This window comes from Talpa occidentalis, unplaced genomic scaffold, assembly GCF_014898055.3.
Source record: "Talpa occidentalis isolate TD23 unplaced genomic scaffold, MPIMG_talOcc4v2.1 talOcc4.8, whole genome shotgun sequence".
Classification (NCBI taxonomy): Eukaryota; Metazoa; Chordata; class Mammalia; order Eulipotyphla; family Talpidae; genus Talpa; species Talpa occidentalis.
The window spans coordinates 89,289,656-89,301,932 of NW_023605194.1; the positions used below are offsets into that span (position 1 = coordinate 89,289,656).

At 37.3% G+C, this 12,277-nt stretch overlaps 1 protein-coding gene and 1 non-coding gene across 2 annotated transcripts in view; both read left to right on the top strand.

Annotated features, from left to right (window-relative positions):
* The window catches only part of RAB3GAP2 (RAB3 GTPase activating non-catalytic protein subunit 2), a 78,574-nt gene that overhangs the window by 32,093 nt on the left and 34,204 nt on the right, over positions 1 to 12,277 (top strand). Inside the window, exons 5-11 of the mRNA XM_037496720.2 lie at positions 205 to 252; positions 336 to 411; positions 705 to 806; positions 4,437 to 4,536; positions 6,065 to 6,163; positions 11,145 to 11,293; positions 12,122 to 12,201. Of these exons, the coding sequence (XP_037352617.1) occupies positions 205 to 252; positions 336 to 411; positions 705 to 806; positions 4,437 to 4,536; positions 6,065 to 6,163; positions 11,145 to 11,293; positions 12,122 to 12,201 (654 nt within the window). The remainder of the gene's footprint in view (positions 1 to 204; positions 253 to 335; positions 412 to 704; positions 807 to 4,436; positions 4,537 to 6,064; positions 6,164 to 11,144; positions 11,294 to 12,121; positions 12,202 to 12,277) is intronic.
* LOC119234957 (small nucleolar RNA SNORA36 family) lies at positions 7,870 to 8,001 on the top strand. Its single transcript, XR_005122728.1, has one exon. It is a non-coding gene; the product is annotated as a small nucleolar RNA SNORA36 family (small nucleolar RNA).

A 12,277-nucleotide genomic window follows, 5' to 3' on the forward strand; every position in this document is an offset into this window, starting at 1 on the left:
TTATATTAATCTCAGGTGACTGTGAAATTGTATGTGCATGAATTTATAGTCCTACTTAGAGCAAAGTTTCACTGTGTTTTTACTTATGCATTGACTAAACCTGGTCCACAGACCTCATCTTAGTGCCTTGAACTTCAAATTATAGAGAAATAGAAATACTAATAAATTGATTTAGATAAGCATGTGATTTTCTTTTTGTTTTAGGGAATATGTAACCAGTGCTCTGTGTATCCCACTAGCCAGCCAGAAGAGGTGAGGATAAATGAGAGTTGTTTGGTTGCTTTGCTTTGCTTTGCTTTGTGAACTGTTAAAACCATCATTTTTGCTTGTAACAGGAGTTCGACTGGCCGCCCTGACTGGACCTGCATCGTGGTGGGCTTCACTTCAGGTCACGTACGCTTCTACACCGAGGTGCGTTCAGCAGTTAGAAAACACTAGTTGACTGAAATGCCTTCTTATACATGCCTATTGTGTGCACTTGTAGATCTTTACTGCTGCCTGGAAATGGGTAGTGCATACTCTATGGGGGTGGAGCTTGCACAGGGGGAGGGTGGTGGTAGAAAGTTTTGGTAAAAAGATAGCTAGAAAAGAGAGGCTATATTTTTCTGAGAAGAGAACACTGTGGAACACTGTTGGAGAGCGATGCTTGGCCTGCACACAACCATTCAGGTATATTCAGATCCCCTTTCTCTGCTTCCCCCTAGAGTGGTGTGCTCCTGCTGGCGCAGCTATTGAATGAGGACCGAGTGCTGCAGCTTAAGTGCAGGACCTATGAAATCCCACGACACCCTGGTGTGACTGAGCAGGTCGTGTAAAAGATTGTGTTCAGGGTAGAGGGGGCATTACTTTAAAGCAGTTTCATCCCTCTTTATTGGGTGGAAACTTAGAGATATCTTTGTCTTGTAGCACAGTTAGCTATGTTGCATGTTTTAGAAATAGACATATTTATAACTGAGTATAGAGTATCAGTCTTTTACTTAATGAAATACTGTGTTTCATTCCACAATAAAATGCTTTAGTCAGAAACCATAAAAGGTTTTTTTTTTTAAGAATTTAATAGTGACTTAAGGCAAAAACATGATATGTGACTTTATTTTATTTGGCTTTAGATGTCAAATTATACAAAGAATAATGTTCTAACCTTACTGTACTACTACGTTATACTTAAAACTCTTTCTCAGAAAAGGAGTGTTTAATTAGTATGTTTTTTTTATGTTTTTATTTTGTAGTAGAAAATATTTAAGATTCATTGAAGAATTTGAGAAAATAAGGTATTTAATATCTAATGCACTCTAGAGGTACACTTTTCACTGTTGCTAGGTGCTGTGTCTCAAAGTCAAAAAATAATTGTAGAGCCACACAAAATATTTTGCTTTTATTTGACTCATAGTCAAATGTGAATAATATATGATATATGTCATTAAGTCAAAACTGGGTAATAAGCATTTGTTCTACTACTCAGCTTCAAAAAATTTTAAGTTTATAGAGGTGTATATATTGTGTGCCTGCACGATAGGTAGGTGGTCAAGGGCTGTAGGGACTGAAGCTATAGAAGAAACAACCAGTGAGGACCTGGCTGGTGGCGCAATGGTTGAGCGCTGGGCTGCGAGGCTGCCTGCAGCCTCTGAAGCGCCGGTTTGATCCCTGGCTGCCTGACAGGGTCCCACATGGCGCACAGACCTCTCCCGCTGTGCCCGCTGCTCCCCTCAGCAGTGTGTTTCGTCAGTCTGCCTGTTCTGCTCCCTGTTCTAGCTCTGGTGAATTCTCTTACCCTTCTGCACTTCTGACTGTACCCAGTGCTTGTATAAATAAATAAATAAATCTTAAAAAAAAAAAGATTAAAAAAAAAAAGAAATAGCCAATGAGAAGAGACGACACCAATACCTATTAATGGCCTGTGAATGAGTTAATCAGTATTATCAATACCTAAATTAATTTATAAGGACAGAATAAATTCTGTACAACTTCGGAGAAAGGGGAGCTCAATTAGAACTAGGACTATAAAGGAAAATTTCATTGAGGAGGTGGGATTTGAATTAAACCTTGATTATGAGTATAGGATTTAACTAGTTCTGGGAAAACCGAGGAAAGTATTTTAGGTGGCTGGGAGAAAAATGAAGGAAGAGTCTAATGTGGGGCTATGTATAGGATGACAAAGACACTTCATTAGAAAATAATGGGAAACTGTTGAATAAGTAGAGAAGCCAAGTTTTTCATAAATTTGAAGTAGAGATTAGAATTGAATCAGAAATTGAGAGAAGCTACTAAAGATTATAAAAAGGAAGTGCTATAATCATAGGGGTAATGAAGGACTCTTCTGCAGGATGAATTGGAGTTGGGAGAGCCTGGAACCTTGGGAAACTGGTTTTTAAGTGACTATGATAGCCATGGAGTGTTGGGAAATAAGACCACAATGGCTGTGGGAAGAGAGAAAGACCAGGACAAAAATCATGTTGCAAGAGCAATTGACAGGACTTGGTTTTTTGTGTGGAGATGTAGAATATTAATGAAAAGAGTGATTTGTTTCTATGATACACATCCTGAGGTGTGCCATTGAGAAAAGTTGGAAGAAGAGGCTGCTTTGGCAGTGAATAAAGGTTATTTATTTGGTTTTGGACATGTTGCATTTGAGGAGATAAAATGAAAGTACTAGTATGTGTTTTTTGGCTTTTTGTTTTTTAAAATATTATTTATACAAACACTGGGTACAGTCAGAAGCACAGGAGGGTGAGAGAATTCACCAGAGCCAGAGCAGGGAACAGAACAGGCAGACTGACGAAATACACTGCTGAGGGTCTGCACGCCATGTGGGCCCCTCTCCGGGGATTGAACCAGCGCTGCAGAGGCTGCGGGCAGCTTCGCAACCCAGCGCTCAACCGCTGCGCCACCGGGGAGGCCCAGTACTAGTATGTGTTAATGATACAGAACTACTCTGAAGACACAGAGTAAGTTGAAGATGATAGTTGAAGTCATAGATGATGAACAGATTATCCAATATCCAAGTAAAGGATAAGGAAAATAAAACTGAAAGGAGAATTAAGTCTTAAAACTTTCATCATAAGGAGGTAGGAGGAAATGGGACTGTTGAAGGTAACAAACAGTTGGAAATTTAAGAAGATAATCTTTATTGAAGATACCTCTCAAGAGCCATTTTCAATTTTATACAAAATCTCTCCATTAACAAACATTCTTTAAACACAGTAAACTTGGTCATATCTATACTACTCTTTTTTAAAAAGCTAGTGGAAAAATATAACATTTAAATACTTGCTTTTGACTATGAGTGAAGAAAATATGTTAGCTGAAAACTAATTCTTAAAGAATATGGACAGGAAGTTTATGTTGTTACTCTGTTTGCCACATAAGCTTCTATGCATCTGACACATGAGTTTATATATCAAAGCTGTCTATTGGCTGCTTCTTCCCAGTATTCCCAGATCTAGGAAGATCAAAGAAATGGGTTTCCTCTAAATTTAGTTCTGGGAGCAGAGTGTAGTGGGGGTAGCAGTGGAGTCAATGCAGGAGATCTCTTTCTGGAAGGTTTAAGAGCCTTTTGTGGTTTCTGCACAGAGACCTTTCATGTAGCACAATTTCTGCAGCCCATGGACCATCGATGTTTCTGTTAGTGTCTTTAAGAAGACTGTCTGGCTCTGGAGATAATTGACTATTGTGATCAGCACCTCCAAGCACAGTGGATCAGCAAACAACTTGTGAACACACAGGCCCCCATGGCCCACAAATCTCTTAAAAATGGAAACAGCTGGGCCTCCCTGGCGGCGCAAGGGGTTAAGACGCAGCCTATGAAGCTGTCTGCAGCCTCTCGAACACGAGTTCGATTCCCCGGCCTACCAGGGAGCAGTTGCCCACATGGCGCAGCAGACCTCTCCTGACTCACCTGCTGCTCCCCTCAGCAGTGTACTTTGGTCAATCTGCCTGTTCTGTTCCTCACTCTGCATCTGGTGAATCCTCTCACCCCCCACACCTCAGGCCTAAACCCCAGCTCTTGTATGCATAAATAAATAAATCTTAAAAAAGAAAAAATGGAAATGCTATTATAGTCCAGTAGAAAAGGAGGCAAGGCAAATGAAGATAAATAATTCTCAAAAGAAGATACATAATTGACCAAAAGTATATTAAAATTTTGAATTTTAAAGGTGACCTAAGAACTATAAGCCATGATGTTTGGATAGTTTTTTTCCCCTGACATAAATGCAAAGATAAAGGCTGACAAAACTGTTGGTGACAAAATGGAGAAACAGGCACTTTGATGCGTTACTGGTGGAAGCATAAATTGATAGTTTAGTAATATGGATGAAAATTGAAATTGTGAATACATAGACCCATCAGACCCACTTAAAGGAATTAAAGAAAATAGATGTGATTATTTGGTGATGATGAAAATTTATGGTGATTTTTTTTTCCCCGTTTTTTAATAGAACGAAGAATTGAGTATCTTATATCCAGCTGCCATTGTCACTATTGATGGATTTAGTCTTTTTCAGTCTCTTCGTGCTTGTCGAAACCAGGTAGCAAAAGGTAATTTTTTGGCAAGAAAAGTCTTAACTTCTAATGTTGTTTTATTTAATTTACCTAGAGAGTTAAATTTGTCTTCTAAATTTAGAAAACTTCCAAACCAGATTTAAGGAAAACCCCCTCTACTATAGGAATGGGCATTCCTTGTTGTGTGGATTGCTTACTAAGACAAAAGCAAGGAGTGAGCATCAACCCTCTTTACAGCTTCTAGTGGAGAGTGACCAACACATGAATAACAGGCTTCTCATTACTCCAGTGGTGTGTTTGACCAGTTAAGAAAGATCTGCAGCTGTATTGAGACTCAACATTGGGGTGAGGAATTTAGTAGCATTAACTGAGCATTCACATTTCTTGCTAGATCAGCGGATGAGCCAATACTAAAATTTTTTGACTGTCCATCACTTCCCTTCTCACTGAGGGTAAAGATAACAGTATATGCCCACAGTTAATAGGACCCAACAGGGAGTCAACATCAGCTTTTTGTTAACTTGGAACACTTAAAGCCTAAATATAATGTATGCATAGGCAGCTACATTCTGTCCAGACTTGGGGATGAAAGGTATGCAGATAATCAAGAATTCTCGTATTACCCATAAACTAGAAATAGACAATTATGTTTTAGTTTTTATTGTCAACCATTTAATTTTTACTATTTTTTAATTCCTGATGTTTTATTTATAAAGACAATAAAGCCTTTTTGTCACCTAGGAAGTAATAAGTAAGCCACTTAGTGCCTTTTACTTTAATTTACTCTGAAGAGAAATCTGATTACTGTTTGGTTTTTTACAATATTGAAAAATTCTCTTTTCTTGTCCTTCCTATTGAAATCTAAACTGCTTTCCTTAATTAAAATAATTTACTTACACAAGTAAACAACCGGGATCCAGAATAGAGGGTAGCTGTATTCTAAAATGCAGCTTAAGAATTAATTATTGATAAACGGGCCCTCATGCACGAAGGTGTAACTGTCTTCTTTCCTTTTATTTACTTGCTGTGTGCAAATACTGAGGTTAATGATTAACAATTTGTTAATTGTTAATTGCTGACAAGGCTGTTGCTACTGCATATCTTTGCATCAGGCCTGGCCTCTGTTTTGGCATTAGCGACCTTGCTATATATGTGAGCTTCTGCCTGGCATAGCATCTGGTTCTTAGCTTTTCACCAAGTAAGGCACTTTTATCTTTTACAAGAGGGAGAAATTGTGAGTTTCAATTACAGCTTGAATTCAATGTGATTTTAGTAGTAATAGTGGTGGTAGAATTTTTAATAGTCTTCTCTAATATTTGAGCATTCCAAAATCTCTTGTGACAGCCAACTTTACTTTTTTAATGTTTGTATTTTATGTGCATAGTCTTAGTATGAATAAATTTCATCTTATATGTTGTCTATATTACTTTGCCTCATTGTTATTATGTGAAATTTTAGAGTAATAAATCAAGTTATTACATTTTCACTGATTTTTTTGGGGGGGCGAAACTTCATTTCATCCATTACAGTTAAGTTTGGATTGTCTAATTTTTACCTTTGACAGCTGCAGCATCAGGCAATGAGAACATACAACCACCACCGTTAGCTTACAAGAAATGGGGTCTGCAAGACATTGAAAGTATTATTGATCATGCTAGTATTGGTAAGCATTACTAGTTCAAATTTTTTGATTGATGTATCTCGTAAGACATACATTTATTCTTATGTGAAAAGTGTATGACATTTGAAGGTTCTGATGTACAGATTAGCTTAGCTATAACTAAGAAATGGTAGCAGTTTTAATAATTATATAGTTTTACATTCACTGTTTGACTTAACTATTCTGTAGACAAATTTAGTCTTTTAGAAATGTACCCTTTATACTAGCAGAATAGATCAGAGCAGGTTTTTTCTTGTGCCTACTATTGGAAGATCTACTGTGTTAGATATTGGAAATACAGATACAAAAAGATTAGATCTCTGTTTTCAGGAAGCATGCTAGTCAGAAAAAACACAGGAAAATAGTTACAGCACTGCAGTGTAATGGCTATGGTAATAGACACATGGACCACCTGTGGTAGGAGCAGAGAAGTCCTAGCACTGAGGGAATTAGGGAACAGGAGGTTGGCTTCCATCTGAGATGGAAGGGGTGAGTAGGACTTGACCTAAAATGAGCACAGAGGAGTATTTCTAGCTAACATGTATGTGGGAGTAGAAGTCGTGAAGAACAGGGGGAATCTAGGAAAACTGGTGAGAGTGAAGCCCAATATATAAAGAGGAGCCAGGTTTTGAAGGGCCACCTCTACCAGGTAACAAAGTTAGCTCTTCTCCTCCCCACACTGAGAACCACTGAAGAGTTGAGCAAGAGGATATCACTTGGCCTGATAGAAAATTCACTTTGGTCAAGGTTTAGAAATTGCATCGTAGGAGGTACCTCTACAAACTAGGTGCTATAAGGAACTTATAATAATCTTTGCGAGAAGTAATGGGAGCCTGAAATGTGGTAGTTGAATGAGGGGGTGGAAAAGGAGGAAATGCCTTTTTAAATATACATGAATTTTTTTCTGTTTATCAACAGCGTATGCTAGCTTAAATATTCAACAGTTCATAAGTAAATGAAGAGAAAAGGGAAATATCTCCTTATTAGGCCACCTAGAGATAAGTCTCCATTGGTAAACAGCCTTACAGGCTTGTGTGTAAGTGCGTGTGTAATGTATGTATGGTTTTGTAGAGAAATGTGCTATTTCATAAGTAGGATTGTATTGTCCCAAATATATTACAGGTTTTTTTCCCTAATCAGAATATTATGAATAGACTTTTACATTGGTTTTGCTCATGTACATTTTGAGACTTAAACAGGTTTTGCTAGTGTACATTGAGTCCTAAACAGAAGACACATGGCACCCTTGAAATAAGATTATTGAAAGGGGTTTTACTTGCACAGAAACTATTTATAAAGGTGTGGTGTGGGAGAACCACAAGGGTTAGTACAGTGTATCAGGGCTTCTAAGCAGCCCAGCTGTTAACCACTCTAAGGCCAAAGGCAATGATGGCTGGGAGTAGTTCCAGAATTTGGAGATAATGAATAGAATCAGTGCCTTACAAGCAGGATGACTGTGCAGCAGTCACAGGGAAATGCATGTCCTAAGTCAGTTCTTTCTCTCTGATGTCACAGTGTGGCTTTCCATCATCTAAACCCAGCTGGAAGTCAGCATGCTCAACACTGACAGGGTGCAGGAGAAAAGTTAGTTATTTGACACACCGATCTTTTTTTTTTTTTTTTATTGTTGCATAGTTCTTGTATGGAAAGCTCTGTAACAATCACCTTACTGGTTGCTTTTACTTTGCTAATGTAAAAATGCTACAAAATTCCAAAGTGTTGAGTTCAGTTCAGGGTACCTTCCCTGTTCTGTTAATTAAACTTTGGAACATTGAAACAGGCTAGGAAAGATGATTGAATAGAAAATATTACTCTATTCATTTCTCTCCCAGCCTACAAGATGGAAAAAAAAGAGTGGTGATCCTTACATAAAGGCCTGATTTAGTCATTGAACATCTAAAGGAATGGATACCTATTATGAACCATGTGCTAATATTGATGCTAGAAATACGTGGTAGACAGGACCCTGCTCTGATGAAGTATAAATTCTGGTAATGGGGAGATGGCAATAAATCACCAAACCAAATGACTAAATGTGGTAATACCTAAATGTTACTAGCAAGCCACATGAAGAAGTAAGCAGTTGGTGATTAGAGAGTAAAAGAAGAGAGTGACCTTGCCAGAGAGGTGACATTCAGACTGAGACAGGCAGGGTGAAGAGGAGCCAGCTGAGTGGAAGAGGTGTAGAAGAGCTGTGTAGGCAAAGGAGACAATAGACAGGCCTGGGGGGCCTTGGAGACATGGGTACCGAATAGAAAGGAAGTTAAAGTGCTTTGATTGTAAAGAGTTGGGGTGGGAGGCTAAGGGACAAGGGGAGGTTTGAGTTGTAGACTGACGCCTCTGTTTGAATATTTAATTGTGTGAAAAGTTCACCTGTAAAATACATAACTCTCAGTTCATCCACCTCAAGCCTCTTCCTTCTCCTTATTCTGATTTCAGTAAGTCTGGTCATCCACTCAGTTGCTCAAACTTAAAACCTAAGAAATCCTTGAATCTTTCCTTTCTCTCATTAGAGAAACATAGGGATAAGATCACAGTTTATTCCAAATGCAATGGATGTCATTAATGGTGTTTAATATGGGATATTAAAAAATATCCCTATGACTGCTGTTAAGAAAGGCTTATAGCATGAAAAGTGAAAGCAAGGAAGGCAGTAAGGAGTTTGCTGCAGAAAGGATGTTGGCTTTTTTTAGAGATGAGATTGTGGAGCTGTAGAGAGGGAGACAGATTTGAGATATATTTTGCACTTGCTAAGGAATGGATTTGAAAACAGTGACTGTTAATTAAATTTAAAAATTTGATGTATAGCTATATTAAAAGGACATAAAAGAATAGCAGTTATAATTAAGCCTATATGCCAATAGACCTTAAGTCACTTAAAAATAATGCTAAATTAGTGACTTTACTAAGGTTGAAGTTTTGCCAGAGGAGTGTTGGGGGAGAGAGTGACAGGGATGTTGTGGCTCTAAAAATGATTTTGAAGGAATTCAAACTGCCAGATAGAAAAGGATGTGCTCTCACATGTTGCTTCTAGTGAAAAGTTAGCAGGATCAGTGACACGAACTCTCGAAGATGTGAATTATTACAGGGTTGACAGAGTAATTGAGATGGAAAGCTAGGTCAGAAGGTGATGGGCTGAAATTTAATATTTCGAAGACTATAACAGTGATGTGCCTAAAATGTACCGCAATGAAAGTGGAGGACTTAACTGTGGGAGGGAAAAGATCACTAGTGGTAAGATGGAAAGGGCTGAAATTATTCTCCATACTGGGAAATTGTTCTCCAGATAGCTTGTAGCAATTTTTACACCCGCCCTTCGTGTGAGAGCATGTAAAGTAATAATTTTAAAACTTAAACTTCAATTTCTAGCCATACAGTTCTCCCTTTGATTTTGCTTTAGTGAAGTCAGACAGCTTTTGCAAATTTTATCTTTTAGTAAAAATATTCTGTATATGGAATTATTTATTTATGAATATGAGACAGGCATTCTGATTTTTTAGAACTGTCCATTTACAAGAATTATTTGGTCATTTTAATCCCTAAATCAAGTAAATGGTTAGCTTGTGAACTCCCTAAACCTGTTTTCTTTCCCAGGACTCTTCAGAAGCAATGCAGTTTTTGACCATTTGTAGATAGACAGGTTCTCTGTATGAAAATTAGGATAACTCAGGCTCCTTTCTGTAGTATTTGAGTTCAGAGCCTCTCAACTGCGTCTTCAGGTACCCTGTGACTACCCAAGTCTGAAGATAATTCCTGAGTCCACATGTGTTACAGTCTAGCAGTAGATCTTTACGTCCTGCATCTCTTAGCTCTTTACCCCTCTTCCTCTCTCTGCCTCCACTAGGTACATTTAAATGACACTGGTTTTTCCTCTGCTACTCCACAAGGCAGGGGAACTCAGCATTCAGTCTGTCTGCTTTTGCTCTTATAGCCTTGGGGAAATGAAAAGTAACTTCATTAGGGCAGATTGGGGATTTCTGGACTAGAAAAATAGGAGTTTGAAAGCATTTTCACTTCTTTGGGAAGGGTGTATGAGGTGAGAAGTTCTTTCACCTTTTTGGTAAGTGTAAATTAGCACCACCTCTATGGAATGAATGTTAACAGTACTTAGTAAAAAAAGATTTAAATGTAGATAATCTTTTATCTGAATTGACCATACCAATAGACTTACATAGATGTTCAAAGACATTTCAAGGATATATGTTACAGCATTATTTGTAGTGGCAAAAGTTGGGAAATAATGTAAATGTAGGTATAATGAACCATAAATAAATGTAGGTATATGAATCATGGCATGGCCATGCAGTGGAATATCATTAGTGATTGAGGAGAGTGGTGCATGTCTCCTTGATAATTTTATTAATGAAAAAACTAAACAAAACTAAACCTCAGTGTGGTGTGTGGTTGTTTGTGTGTGTACAACATCTCTGGAAAACAGCTTAAGAAACTGTAATAGTTGTTGCCTCTTAGAAGTGAACTCTTGCTGGAAGGAGGCCTGGTGACCCCACTAGCAAATGGGCCCAACCCAGTCTCCTTCCTCCCCACCTCCACCCTGGAGCAGTCTTTCCTGCCCATGAGAGTAGCATCTCAGACAAGTAAAAAAAAAAAAAAAAAACTTCTTTGTTCCCTAAAACAATGAGAGAAAAGGCCTGATAGAAATATTCTGAGTAGGTTTGAGCTTTTGAGCTTTTACCAAGATATGGACTATTTTATTCTTGTACCTTTTAAATTTTGAATCTGTTTTAAAAATTAATACTTAAATTTTGTTTTTGTTATAATTAGAAATTAGAGGAATTAGAGATAGCAATTTTAATTTCTTATGAATATTTTATAACACTGATTTTATAGTTTTTAAAAATGACTTTTGTCTGTTAAGTAATACTAAGTAGTTAGATTTCAGAATAGAGATGAAGTAAAAATTTAATAACCCGGTACTACTGTCATTTAAATGCATTCAAATCATGTATTGTTATTTTATCATTAGGTATTATGACTCTGTCTCCTTTTGATCAAATGAAGACTGCCTCTAATATCGGTGGCTATAATGCAACCATTAAAAACAGTCCACCTGCCATGTCTCAGTATATCACTGTAGGGTCCAATCCATTTACTGGCTTCTTCTATGCCTTGGAGGTAAGAGTTTCATCACTGACTATGAGTAAGACCACTTTTGATTTTTTACAAATTGAGTATGGTAACTTAGCCTTAGAAAGATTAAACAGTTTACATTTCTTAGTTTCAGTTTAAGCTAAATTAAGTTCCAACTGGATGTCTTCTCAGTTTTTTAGAGTAATTAAAAACGGTGCTAAAATCAATATAAAGCAAGCAAACTTCTTTGTTTCTGACACCTTGTGTTCTGGGACAATTGAGGGACAGTTGAGTCATTTTTAAATATCAGTGCAAAAGTTAACAACTCAGGTTTGCTAATGACATCAGCCCATTGGGGATTTGAGTAAATGTGGAATTGTAAAGACAGAACAAGCTGCTAGCTACAGCTGATGTAAGTGGTGAAAATTGCTTCCTAAAATAGGGAAGAGTTAGGTGTTAGATTTGCCAGCTCTTCTCGCATAAAAAGTTATCTCAGATTTTTCCAAACCATCTTTTTATAAAAACACTTATTAAAGCAAAAGAGGGAAGATAGCCATTTGTGTGTAGATAAAAAGTCGATATCCTTGCTAGAATAATGTCACTTTAATGCCCTCATTTAGTATTTTCTTAATATTTAAAGAGGGAAGTCCTAAAGATGAAAAGTGACTTTTAAGCTATCAAAATAAAACTTCTAATTATATTGCTGTGCTACCTCCTCTAATAAAGTTTTTGCTATCCCCTATACAAGAAGCTGAATTATTCTCACTAGTCCAGGCTTTATAACTTTTCAAAACTTTCAAAAAGTTTAGTTTAGAAAGTAATCTTTTTCTTCTAAGCAATTTTCTTTTTTCAAAAGCCTCTTTCTTTTTCCAGGGAAGCACACAACCATTATTATCTCATGTGGCTCTAGCAGTTGCAAGTAAACTCACATCTGCTTTATTTAATGCTGCCAGGTAACTACAAAACATAAAAATCTCCTTCTTTGAGATCAACTTGGTGCTAACTTGTATTTTAAGAGTTGGCACTGTC